An 11,927-nucleotide genomic window follows, 5' to 3' on the forward strand; every position below is an offset into this window, starting at 1 on the left:
ACGATAGATTTGTCTTAGAATATAACATCATGAATTGAAGACAATCCAATTAAGTAGAATAGATGAAAAATACTATCATCAATGATATAATATATTAATGTTTCAGTGAATTAATTTTAATTCATATATTTGGAATCATTGAGTTTTGTACATTTCTTAATTTAAATCTGGAGCTTGTCTTCAAATCATAGTAAAAGTATCAAATTTCTCTTACTCTGATAAATGAATGTAATATATATATAAAGTATATAATGTCTGCATTTAACTGATAAATAATTTTATTTGCTAATTTTTTAAAATATATTTTATAAAATAAAGAACAATAATATGTGTATGTTTAATTTACACTGAGTAAATAAGGATAAAATAATTTTGAAAAATATTCAATCTGTATACAAAACATTTAATATAAAACATATTTGAATTTATTATATGATGTTGTTACTCAGTGTAAATATACATTAAAATAAAAATATATGATTATTGACTTTGTATATTTTCATCAGAAGCGTTAAATAGAAAACTAAATATGTACAGTATTTATTACTACTTATAACTATCAATTATTTTGTGTACATTGACCCTATTTTTATTTAATATTTATATTTTGTACATAATTAAATTCAATTTTTATAACATTAAAATTGGTGTCAATTTTTTAAATAATGGATGTGTCAGATAATAAATAACTCAATTATTAAAAAGTGAGGATATATTAAGTATTTGTGTTTACTTTAAAGTCAAGGTTTTTAAAAAAAACTCAGCCAAAGTATAGATAATTCTATAAATAAGTTTACCACCATAAGAAATTTCAAAATGATAAGAAGATTACTGTGATAATATGCATTTATCAGATTGTGATATGCCACATTTTTGTCTACTATAATTTTTAGGTTATGTTTATACATGACTTCACGTTTATGTATATCGTATGTCACATCGAAGTAAGTGATAACGATATGTATGTACTTTAATTTTGTTTTCTTTCTAATGTTCTCACTTGTAATTTTAAATACATTATAAATTTACAGAATGAATGTGAATTCTGTCGTCATTGTTACACAATTATTTCTTTTGTTAAACATATAACTTAAAATAACAGATGTCTAAGTTAGACATAACAATTTATGAGTATTTTTTATGTATTTAAAGAATTCTAAGACGGTACGTTTAACATATTTGTTATAACATTCGGTTATATTTTACTACATTGCATAATGTTATCATAAATCGTGAATCTTAATTAAAAGTGTTATTGATTTAAAATAAGAATTGTATTCTGCAAATACCATTTAATAATTCACTGTTTCTTATGTTTAACTGTGTTATGTAGTAAATGAATATATTATTTATACATTTTTAATACTATATTTAATATCGTAAATTTGTCATTACAGATTATTTTTTTCTGAAGTATGACAAGATCACATATAAAATATCAAATTGCGAAAGATACAGATGATACATCAGATTATTTTCTCGAACCAGTCCAAGAGTTTCCAAATCTGTCTAAAAAAGAAGTATCTTTTTGGAAAAAATCTTTTCAAATTATCATATTAATTCTGTGCTATTTTGTGTTGTCTGTAGGTTTAACTTTTTATGTACAATGGCTTTATAATACATATGTAAGTGAAGATATCTGTGATTTATAAGGGTTTATTATTTGACTTTATTTTATATATGCACTCATTTTTTAGGGATTTCATTTTCCACTTGTTGTGGTGATATGTCACTTATTAATAAAATTTTTGTTTTCTGCCTCAATAAGATGTATTAAAACATGTTGGAAGAAACAACAATTAAAACTTCCTTTACAAAGCATAATAGGAATGGTTATGCCAATTGGCATAGCTAGTGGCCTTGATATAGGTCTATCAAATTGGGCAATTTCATTAATTACTATGTCATTGTATGTATTTAATATTCTACATTAAGAACAAAATAAAATATATTTACGACTTTGTGATAGTATTAATGAATTATATTGTTATTTAGATATACTATGACAAAATCGACTTCTATTATTTTTATTCTTGGATTTGCACTCTTTTTGAAGTTGGAGAAAAAGGTAGTAATATTAATTTCCTATATGGATGCTTCAAATATAATATATTAAAGAAATAATTTTGTTATAGTCTTGGACATTATCATGTATTGTAGTAATGATATCAGGAGGTTTATTTATGTTTACTTATAAATCAACACAATTTGAAGTTTTTGGATTTGTAATTTGCCTCTTAGCATCATTTTTAAGTGGTATTCGGTGGACTATGACACAACTAGTTATGCAAAAATCTAAACTTGGAATGAAAAGTCCAATTGACATGATGTACTATATGCAGTTATGGATGTTATTACCTATTGTACCAGTGATGATATGGTTTGAAGGTATATATATGTAAAATGTACAGCTATATTTTTTTTTTAAATTGTATATGTAAATATTATGTTACTGTGTTTTTGAAAAAGGTAAAAAAATATATTATTTTTAGGATCTCATCTATACAATAGTTTTAAAAATACAGATTGGAATGATGTTCAAACTATTACAATGACTATAATTGCTGTATTTGGAAGTGCTATTATAGCTTTCCATATGGAAGTTATGGAATTTTTAGTTGTTACATATACTTCTAGTCTTACACTTTCAATTATTGGCATAATTAAGGTAAATTAACTACATATTAAATAACAATATTATATAACTTTATTGAATATTGGAATATATAAGTAAAATATTAATATTTGGGTAAAAATCTTTAAATTATTGTCTTTCTAGGAAATATTTATTTTAATTTTGGCTGTTGAATGGGAAGGTGATCAAATGAGTCATCTTAATTTTGTAGGATTGTTAATGTGCCTTTGTGGAATCACAATTCATACGATACAAAAAGCATTATCCAATAGGAACAAAAAAGCTGAAAATTTGGAATTACAAGTAAATTCTCTTTCAAGTAATAATTTTAAAACTGAAGAGGTAATCGATACAAATTTACCTTTGTTAACTCAAAAATCAACATCGCTAACAAATCTTTTAAACGCGGAATTCAGTTCAGATGAAGATGATACAGTTAAACATGGTGAGAATTCTACTCAGATACTATCTAATATATTGCAACGTAGGGAACAGTAAAGTCTAAACTCTAACATTAATATACAAGGACATAAAATTTATTTATTCTGAAAAGTCATTCCATATCTAATTATATACTATTTCCCGCATTTTATACATATTTTTACACCTCAATTTAATTATTAAATTTATAATCCTTAATTTTCAATGAAAATGTTAATAATTATTATTTATGTCCTATTTTTAAGGATATTATTTATGCATGTAAAATTATGTATAAATTTATTTTTTTAATATTATTTCGAAAAACAAACAAATTTTTATTTAAACACTTAAAAACTTAAAGAGTGCAAATAATATACATATATAAAACAAAGTACATATATGTATAGTAAATAACTTTAAAAGGAAATTTATTTTATAATTATTTACTTACAGCCTGTGTTATTAGTTCCTTGCTTAAAAATAGCATAACTATACCTTATTATTTAGTAGTATTTTTCACATTTGATCTTATTTATGCTATATACATATATTTATACACAAATAACAAGACTTCCAGAAATACACAGCATAATAATAGATGATAATGTAAACATTGAAAAACTGTGCACATTTTATAAATTATTATTAATTTAAAAAAAAGGTATATCTAATTAACAACTTTTTAATCAAAATTTGTGTGAACAGCCATTATTGTTATTTAATATTATTCTTATAATATTATAAGGACAAATATACAAAAACATTACAGTAGACAAAGAGATTATTAATTTTTTATATTCATAAATCGTATTTTATGTAATTTGATGTTAATATTATACAAATTAATTATACAGTATAAAAACAATGCTTCATATAATTATGTAATTTTATGGTAATTTATTTGATTTTATGATATACATGTTAATTTGCATAAGGATAATAATAATGTATTTTGTCAAAGAAATTTATTTAATATGTATGTTCTCATATTGAGAATGTTATAATTTTTATTTTATAATCTTAAAGTATTCGTAATAAACTTTGTATACATAAGTATGCTATTATATGTTATTATTTATTTAATTCTTAAATAAGTCCTATGGAATTCGTCTATTGTAAGAAATATTTAATAAGATTATGTTTCTATAACTCTGTAAACTATTGAAACATAATTTATATATAGTTTATATTTATAATTATAATATACGACAATAAAATGCAAAAACTATGTGTTTTGGTATCGTACTTGCAATTAGAAGTACGATTTACAGATGGTAAAAGTAATCTTTTTATTTTGAAACTTAGGGATTTCATTAGAGGTTCACATTAAATTATTTAATTTTTTTAATACTATACTAATACTAATAATGAAGTTGATTTCTTTTTAAAATTACGAAACAAATTTTTTTATACAATTGTATTATTATGAGAAAAATAATAAATATGATATATATATATAAAACAAAATTCTGTAATTATTATTAGATAGATTAATAAATAATTGTTATGTATGTAATTTAATAAATAACTTTGTAAACCCCTTACTTTGTTTGTTTGATTTGATTAGTCTTTTTAGATTTGGCTTCAATTCTTTCTTCTAGTTTATGGATCAAATCATTTAATTCCTCCTATTACAAAAATAAAAATTATTTTAAATAAAATTATTATTTATAAAAGCCACTTGAGTTAAAAAAAACATATTTACCTCGTTGTATGTGTACATTAGAGTACAATGTTTTAAAATTTGTTTCTTTCTATTAAATAATTGCAATGCATGTGGTAAACAGTAAACACTGTCATCTTGTGAATTACTCACTAATGAAACAAACAAATTAGCTCTACAAGTTTCACATTCAAAGTCGCCATCATCTTCTTTTACTTTTTTTCCTTTCTTTCGTTTTCCACTATCTGGTAAGGGTAATCTTTCTGTGTTTATGAGACCTACTGATTCTAATTGTTTACGATAATCTATTTCTTTTTCACGAATTTTAATTACACTTGCTAGAATCTGCAAATATAATTATTTATAAATCATATATGTAGTTTTACATTTTTTATCTCATAATTATTAGCTCTCATATTTACCTGTTTTAATACTTCTATATGAGATCTAGAGTCATTAATAATATTAAATAATAATCTTTCAAATGAAAAGATTGATGGTTCACAACTATCTTGTATATCCTATAATAATTATTTAAAATTATTTTGCCATTCTATAAAATATGTAAAATAAAAATAGAGGAATGTTATTCACTTACTTTAAATACTTGTTCAGCAGTTTCTAACCAGGATGGTTGTGCAAAGTAAACACTTTCAGATACTACATAACCAGTGCATATACTTGATGTAAATGCTTTAGGAAATACAACTATAAATTGCCCTGGTTCCTGAACAGTCTGGCATAGTGATACTCCGTTACTAACCAATAATTCTGGAGGAACCATTGCTGTATCTGATGGCAGCCATATAGTTTTATTTTTACAATATCGTGGAACCATTTTTGAAAGAGCCTCTCTAAAGTTATTGTTGTGTTCGTCAGGTATACCGTACCAAATTTTTTTAGCACCAGTATGCAAATATTCTATCCAAGGAAGACCATGAGGATCACGGTACCAACAACATGCACTAAATAACATACCCACATGAAGTGTTGGTACAGTCACACCTGCAAATAAAATTAAAACGGTTGTAAATAAGAAAATATCAATTTATAACATATGTTTTAGTTATACAAATTTAAAGAAATGCTTTATACCCATTATAGGACCTAAAGCTCTCAGTACTGAGCCAGCGTTATTAGTAAGTACTTTAAGATTCCATGGATGTCTTGCGAACGGACTATTTTTAGCAACCGAAAATCCAAAACCGCGTCCACTTGAATCAATGCTTGCAGCGTGTACACAAACATGTCTTTTCCTTTCTGCAACATGTTTCCAAAATGCACTTTCAACCTCATCAGCAGAAGCACCTTCTGTTTCGTTTCCAGATCGTTGATTTTCACCAAACCACATACGTTGTGTGTTTCGTGCAATACGATAAAAAGCGTTTAACGGCATGTTTCTACCCTGTAAAATTGTATATTTATATATACAATATTATATATACAATATTTATATATACAATATTATATATAAATCACGAAGAACTGAAAATTATGTGGTTATGATTATAATTTTAGAATTCTCACTTTAACGATGCATTCCTCAATTTCGTCAGAACTATCATCATCTTCATCTTCTTCATTTTCACTTATTGGTGCATTTTGCCTTTGTAAAACTCTACTTTCTCTTTTCATCCACTCAGATTCGACTTCATCAAATAATTTACCTCGTTCCTCTAAATCGCATTATTTTATTGATAAATAATTTTAAAATATTATAGTTTCTTATATTACTATATTTTCTATATTTATGCACAAATACCTGGAGATAATGTATCATATGGTAATAAGTATTTGCAGTAAATGTCATCCAATTTGGTTACACGATCTTGAGCAGATTTTGGTATTTTCATCCCATCAGCTACTTTCTGCCACTTTTTCTTTTCAATCACTTCCTTTAATCCGCCTAAACTTTGAACTGTTTGATATAAATGAGGCAAATCAACTTCCATACCACCAATCTATAAGAAAGAAAAAGAATTGAAATAATAAACACATTAAAGAAAGTAGAAAAAAATCATAAATATGAAACTGTACCCAAGGTGGATGAGTTAATGTTATGCTTTGTGTAGCTAAATATTTCTTTATAGCCATCATTTCTTTCACATTGGGACCCCATCTATGTAACATACGATGTACATATTGATTGTAAGCAGTAAACCTCATATCATCTGATACTTTGCATTCCGGCTAAAATAGAGAAAAGAATGTATTTATATTTTGTAAATATATACATTTAATTATGCAACAACTTTTAATGAATGTTACTTTAAAATTAGGTGGTGGTACAACTCTGCATATTCCAAATTTTTCTGCAATTGGCCTTATTTTATCTATGTATTCTAAAGGATCTTGGAAATCTTTTTCAGTAGGATGAAATGTTGGAGCTTCAACTAATCGTGCTTCATTATTTTCATCTTTTGCACTTGGAAATGTCACATTATTGATGGGAGAATAAATTTCAGAACCCTTCTGTTTTGCTTTGATCTGACATCTAAAATTTTAGAAATACATAATAATGTATTTAATAAAGTGAAAAGTGAAGCTGCAATTCTTTTTACGTTCAACTTGTATTACCTTTTCCCATTCTTATTTGAATCAATTGAGGTTTTTCTTTCTCTAGGAGTTTTTGGTGATTTTGGCAATTTTTCAGTTCCTATATTTAATCCAGTTCCAATATTTTGCCTATTTGCAATTTGTACCATGTTTTCATTTTTATTTGGAGTAGATGGTTGAAGTTCGGAATTAGATGTAGTAACAGTTGATACTGTACTTGAAGAAGTAGATGGTATTGAATGATCAGTTGTTATTAAAGTAGAATTAGGTGGAGTACGAGTTGTAGGCTGTACTGTTCCTACAGGAGGACAACGTGCAATTGATGATGGAGGTTTAGTAACCAATTTTGCTCTTAAAAGAACTTTTTGATTAGGACCATTTGGTCCTTCAGTACCGAGTTTTACAGCTACACCTTGAATTAATTGCTGTCCTTGAACTAAATTTGGTCCATTTCTTGTGACAGCTTGTAAAGGTATGTAAAACAGTTGACCATCAGTTTCATCATCATTTTCATTGTTGTTTTCAGTCTGAGTAGATATCTCTGTACTTTTTTGTTGATTTGTATCACTTTCTCCAATCTGCTTTTGCGTTTGTGCATTATCATCAAGATTTACTTGTACAGCTATTGAAGTACTACAATTTACATTACTCCAAGTTGTTGTTAATTTATCTAATGGTAAAACTTGTATATTAGCCAAAGTTGCAAAATTTTTTGGTAATTCAAATTTGTTTACATTTAATGTTGTATTCGATATATTTTTTATTTCTACTATTTCATTTTCATTTTTTGCAGAATTATTGATGGAATTTTCTTTAAATATTGTCATTTCACAATTATCTTTTATTATTCCTTCTACATCTTTATTTACTTCACTCACAGATTTATTTATGTTATTTTCGGATTTATTTGCATTATTGACAAATTTATTTGTATTATTTTCAGATTTATTTGGAGCATTATCAAATTTATTTGAATTATTTTCAGATTTATTTGTATTATTTTCAGATTTAGTTACATCCATCTGGGATAGATTATGAATCACGTTTGATTTATTAGATTCTCGAGCTTTACGTCTAAAAGGAGTACTAACAGGGATTTCTGTGTCACTTTCAAATGCATAAACACTGCTTTCATTTTCTGGAGAAAATGCATTTGCATTAGGAATTACTGTTTTACGTTCTTTAACTTTTGGTAAAAAGGGTTTTCTTGGTTGAAATATGGTTTTCTTCTCTGTTGATATCTTTTTTTCATTAGAACTATCTGTAGAATTTTGATCAGGTTTTAGTGCACTATCACCTTCTTCTCCAGGACATGAGTCTTTATTTGACTTTATGTTCCGCCCTTTATTAATATCTTTTAAGTATGTATTCTGTTTGTTAATATTAATATTAATATTAGAAAACTCATTCTGCTGTTTTATTTCAGATTGTAATTCTCCTGTTATAATGGGAGCATATTTATTATATGTATTCATGCGATCTTTTACATTAGCCTTTTCTGCTAATTTAGAAAGTGTAACATTAACTGGTCTTACCAAATGTTGAATTTTTGTTGAAATTGATAAATGTGATACATCAGTCTTCTTTTCACAAACATCATATTTAAAAGTAGACACATTTTCCATTTCTAACTTACTTTCCTCTTTAGCAAATGAACTTTCATTTAACCATTTTTCAATTTGTTCAGTCGACATATTTACTTTCTCCTTCCTTACATGCAATGTTGATAAAGACATATCTATAACATTTGTGGATGAAATCTCTGTTTTATGATGACATTCTTTTTCAGTATTTGTTGATATTTCTTGTTCTATTTCATCAGATATTAAATCAGGTAACTCTGATTTATCTTTTTCAGATTTTTGAAGATGCTGATTATATGGTATATTTAATACTGGCGGAGAATTTATGCTTAGTAAAGGTTCATTACTCGACAATTCCTTATCTACCTTTTTATTAGCTACATATGAATTTTGTTCATTTTCTATTTTAACTGTTTCTAATTTATCACTGGTCTTTTTCGTGGTCAGAAGATTAACATTAACATGTGTTTGACAAGAATTTAATACTTTGGATATTGCTTTCTTTGTAAATCCCCGAAAAGATTCTTCGTCATCTGATATTTTTGAAAGGTCGGTTTTTACAAAATTTTCATTTAAAGACTGCTCAATTTTATTCTCAATATCTTGATTGTTGTTTTTATTAACAATTTCTTTTTGTACATTATCATCTTTCTTTCTTTTTAATTTATTGAGCAACATTCCTAATGTCTCTTCATCAGAATCTGTACCTTCAAATTCAGTATCTTTTAATTCTTTTTGCTTTAGTCCATTACCTTTTTCAGGTAATGATTTAGTAGAGCTTTGTTCTCGTTTACGTTTAGTTACAAATTTTTCTTTATTAAATTTTGCATTATTTTGAACTTGACATTTTGATTTAATACTTATATTATTTTGAATCTCCATTCTTGTAGTTATATTTTTAGTAGAAGATCTAAGATATCGACTTACAGGTTTATTTAATTTTCCTAAACTTCTTCTTGTAACAGGTCTTGTATTACTAGTGGCATTAGAACTTACAGATTCTTCATCACTATCAATTTCACAATACTTGTGAACTCTTATTAATCTTTTACTTTTAAAAGCAATTTTATTAGTTTTGGTCTTATCCAATCGTTTATTTGATGTATTATGAATAGAAGTAATCTTATTATCTTTATTTTTAGCAGTTGTTTTTGTAACAGATTGTTTTACTTTAGTTTTGATTTCATTTTCTGGTTGAGTAGTTTTACGTGTATTTGGTAATTCTGGAAAACTGTCCATAGAAACATTATCATCATTTTCTAAATCAGGACTTACGAGTTTCCGTCCAAGAATTTCCATATATACAGCAGCTGCTTCTTTAGTTTTCCTTGTTGGTCTCCTACAAAGATTTTTGGGGGAAATTGTGCCACTATGAGAACGTGTAATTCTTCTCATTTCAGATTTACTTCTTGTACATATGTTTTTTTGCACAGCCTTTTGAATTGTACGTTTCATCTGTGGAACTGATTTTTCCAAGGGACCTTCTTCTTCTTCTTCAGATGTAGAATCAGAATTTGATGTATCACTATTCTTTTGTTTTACTATAACTTTCTTCTTTGGTTTAGATGGTACAGGTTTAACTTTTGAAGGACCTGTTTTTGTTTTATCTGCAAGCACACTACTTCGTAAACCAAGTCTCTTAGTTTCAACTCTTGGTAAAAATTTTCTGGGTGCTAATTTGTTTACAGATTTTAATAACGTTCGTTCTGTACAAGATCTTGTTCTCATAACACATGATGTTTTAAATTTATTTTTGATTCTTTGTTTAGCAAGGCGCTGTTCTTGATATTTCTTTTTGAGTGCTTGTACTGTAGATGTAGTACTTTTAAATGTTGTAATATTTTTCTGTATTGTATTTGAGACTTTCTTCTTGTCAGTAATAATAGGTTTCACTTTTGTGATACTTTTCTGACTTGAATCTGGTTTTTGATTTTCAATAGATGTACTAGTTGAAGATATAGTTTTATCTGTTGCTATACGTGCTGGCTTAGTATCTGGCTTTTCCTTTTTACTTCCAACATTGAAAAAATTTAAGCTTGGAGGTAAAATTGGAGTTCCTATATAAAGATTCGAATTAATTATTGATACATAAAATTAATTAAGTATGAAGTAAAATTTTAAAAACCTCTAAAGCACAAAAATGTCAAGAAATCTTCTGTATTTGGTCGTTTGTGAGTTATTAATTCTGTTATAACTGCTGGTTTAGTCTTTTCTTTATCCTTGATAGGAGTATGTGAAGGATTGAAAACTGTCGTTGCACCTTGTGCAAATTTTCTTTGTGCATGTACTTTGGTCCTACAATAAACAATATATGTAAAAAATAAATAATAAAAATAAAAGCTATATTATATCATAATTAAATAAAATCCCTTTTAAATCATTTAAAGAATATAATTATCTTAAACATATTTGCACATCTTTAGATTCATATATTGCACAAAAAATGTATATTAAATAGTCTATAGCAAATTACTCATTAGTTATGTTAAAATGTTTATTTATTTACCTCTTTGGAGATTCGGAGAGTGGCTCCATAAGATCCACCAAATCTCCTTCTTTCCTTTTTCTTTTATCATTTCGACTTAACACCATTTTGCAATTTTATTAAAAAATACTTCTGTCAAAAACAACCACAAAAATTTGATTTAGAAATATGTTCATTAATACTTGATTACAGAAAATTAAACTATTACCTGATCAATATCTTCATTTTTACAAAAACTAAAAAAATAAGAAGTTAAAAAATATTTGAAAACATTATATTATATAAAATGAGATACGAGTATTGTTACAAGTAACAAATATTTAATATAAAAAATTTCAATAAGAAAAAATATAAAATTTAAGAATTTATGTTCTTCTATAACCTTTTAATGCTTCAAAGTATTTTTCATTTAAATTAGATAATTAAGAATTTATGATGCATAAAACCACCTAACATCTGTTCTTTACACTGAGCGAACGATTGTTTATTGTGTCAAACAAGATTAAATACCACGTTCTGATCTATGATGTAGATATACATAGATATGCACCATAAAATGATATTGATTTCTCAAGACTTATC

At 26.1% G+C, this 11,927-nt stretch overlaps 2 protein-coding genes across 7 annotated transcripts; one reads left to right on the forward strand and one right to left on the reverse strand.

Moving 5' to 3' along the window:
- The first annotated feature begins 487 nt into the window (after positions 1 to 487).
- On the forward strand, positions 488 to 4,602 carry LOC126865023 (solute carrier family 35 member C2). Of its 4 annotated transcripts, none has more exons than XM_050617076.1 (8): positions 510 to 961; positions 1,032 to 1,164; positions 1,398 to 1,625; positions 1,698 to 1,909; positions 1,996 to 2,068; positions 2,136 to 2,388; positions 2,493 to 2,668; positions 2,780 to 4,602. In XM_050617076.1, exons 3-8 carry the CDS (start codon positions 1,416 to 1,418, stop codon positions 3,131 to 3,133), a joined length of 1,278 nt encoding a protein of 425 aa, XP_050473033.1. In that variant the 5' UTR covers positions 510 to 961; positions 1,032 to 1,164; positions 1,398 to 1,415; the 3' UTR covers positions 3,134 to 4,602. The 4 variants fall into 4 exon arrangements, with proteins under 4 accessions (XP_050473043.1, XP_050473033.1, XP_050473025.1 ...); XM_050617068.1 differs by having other exon boundaries at positions 510 to 944; XM_050617086.1 differs by lacking the exon at positions 1,032 to 1,164 and having other exon boundaries at positions 488 to 944.
- On the reverse strand, positions 4,007 to 11,922 carry LOC126864933 (protein Jumonji). Of its 3 annotated transcripts, XM_050616865.1 has the most exons (14): positions 11,728 to 11,922; positions 11,554 to 11,581; positions 11,367 to 11,477; positions 10,986 to 11,155; positions 7,299 to 10,917; positions 6,990 to 7,215; positions 6,759 to 6,911; positions 6,484 to 6,682; positions 6,249 to 6,397; positions 5,817 to 6,126; positions 5,320 to 5,726; positions 5,144 to 5,242; positions 4,764 to 5,066; positions 4,007 to 4,686 (listed from the first exon to the last, which is right to left on the reverse strand). In XM_050616865.1, exons 3-14 carry the CDS (start codon positions 11,450 to 11,452, stop codon positions 4,600 to 4,602), a joined length of 5,808 nt encoding a protein of 1,935 aa, XP_050472822.1. In that variant the 5' UTR covers positions 11,453 to 11,477; positions 11,554 to 11,581; positions 11,728 to 11,922; the 3' UTR covers positions 4,007 to 4,599. The 3 variants fall into 3 exon arrangements, with proteins under 3 accessions (XP_050472822.1, XP_050472833.1, XP_050472824.1); XM_050616876.1 differs by lacking the exon at positions 11,554 to 11,581; XM_050616867.1 differs by having other exon boundaries at positions 11,554 to 11,922.
- Between the last annotated feature and the right edge of the window lie 5 nt (positions 11,923 to 11,927).

The sequence above is a fragment of the Bombus huntii genome, chromosome 1 (genome assembly GCF_024542735.1).
Source record: "Bombus huntii isolate Logan2020A chromosome 1, iyBomHunt1.1, whole genome shotgun sequence".
Taxonomy (NCBI): domain Eukaryota; kingdom Metazoa; phylum Arthropoda; class Insecta; order Hymenoptera; family Apidae; genus Bombus; species Bombus huntii.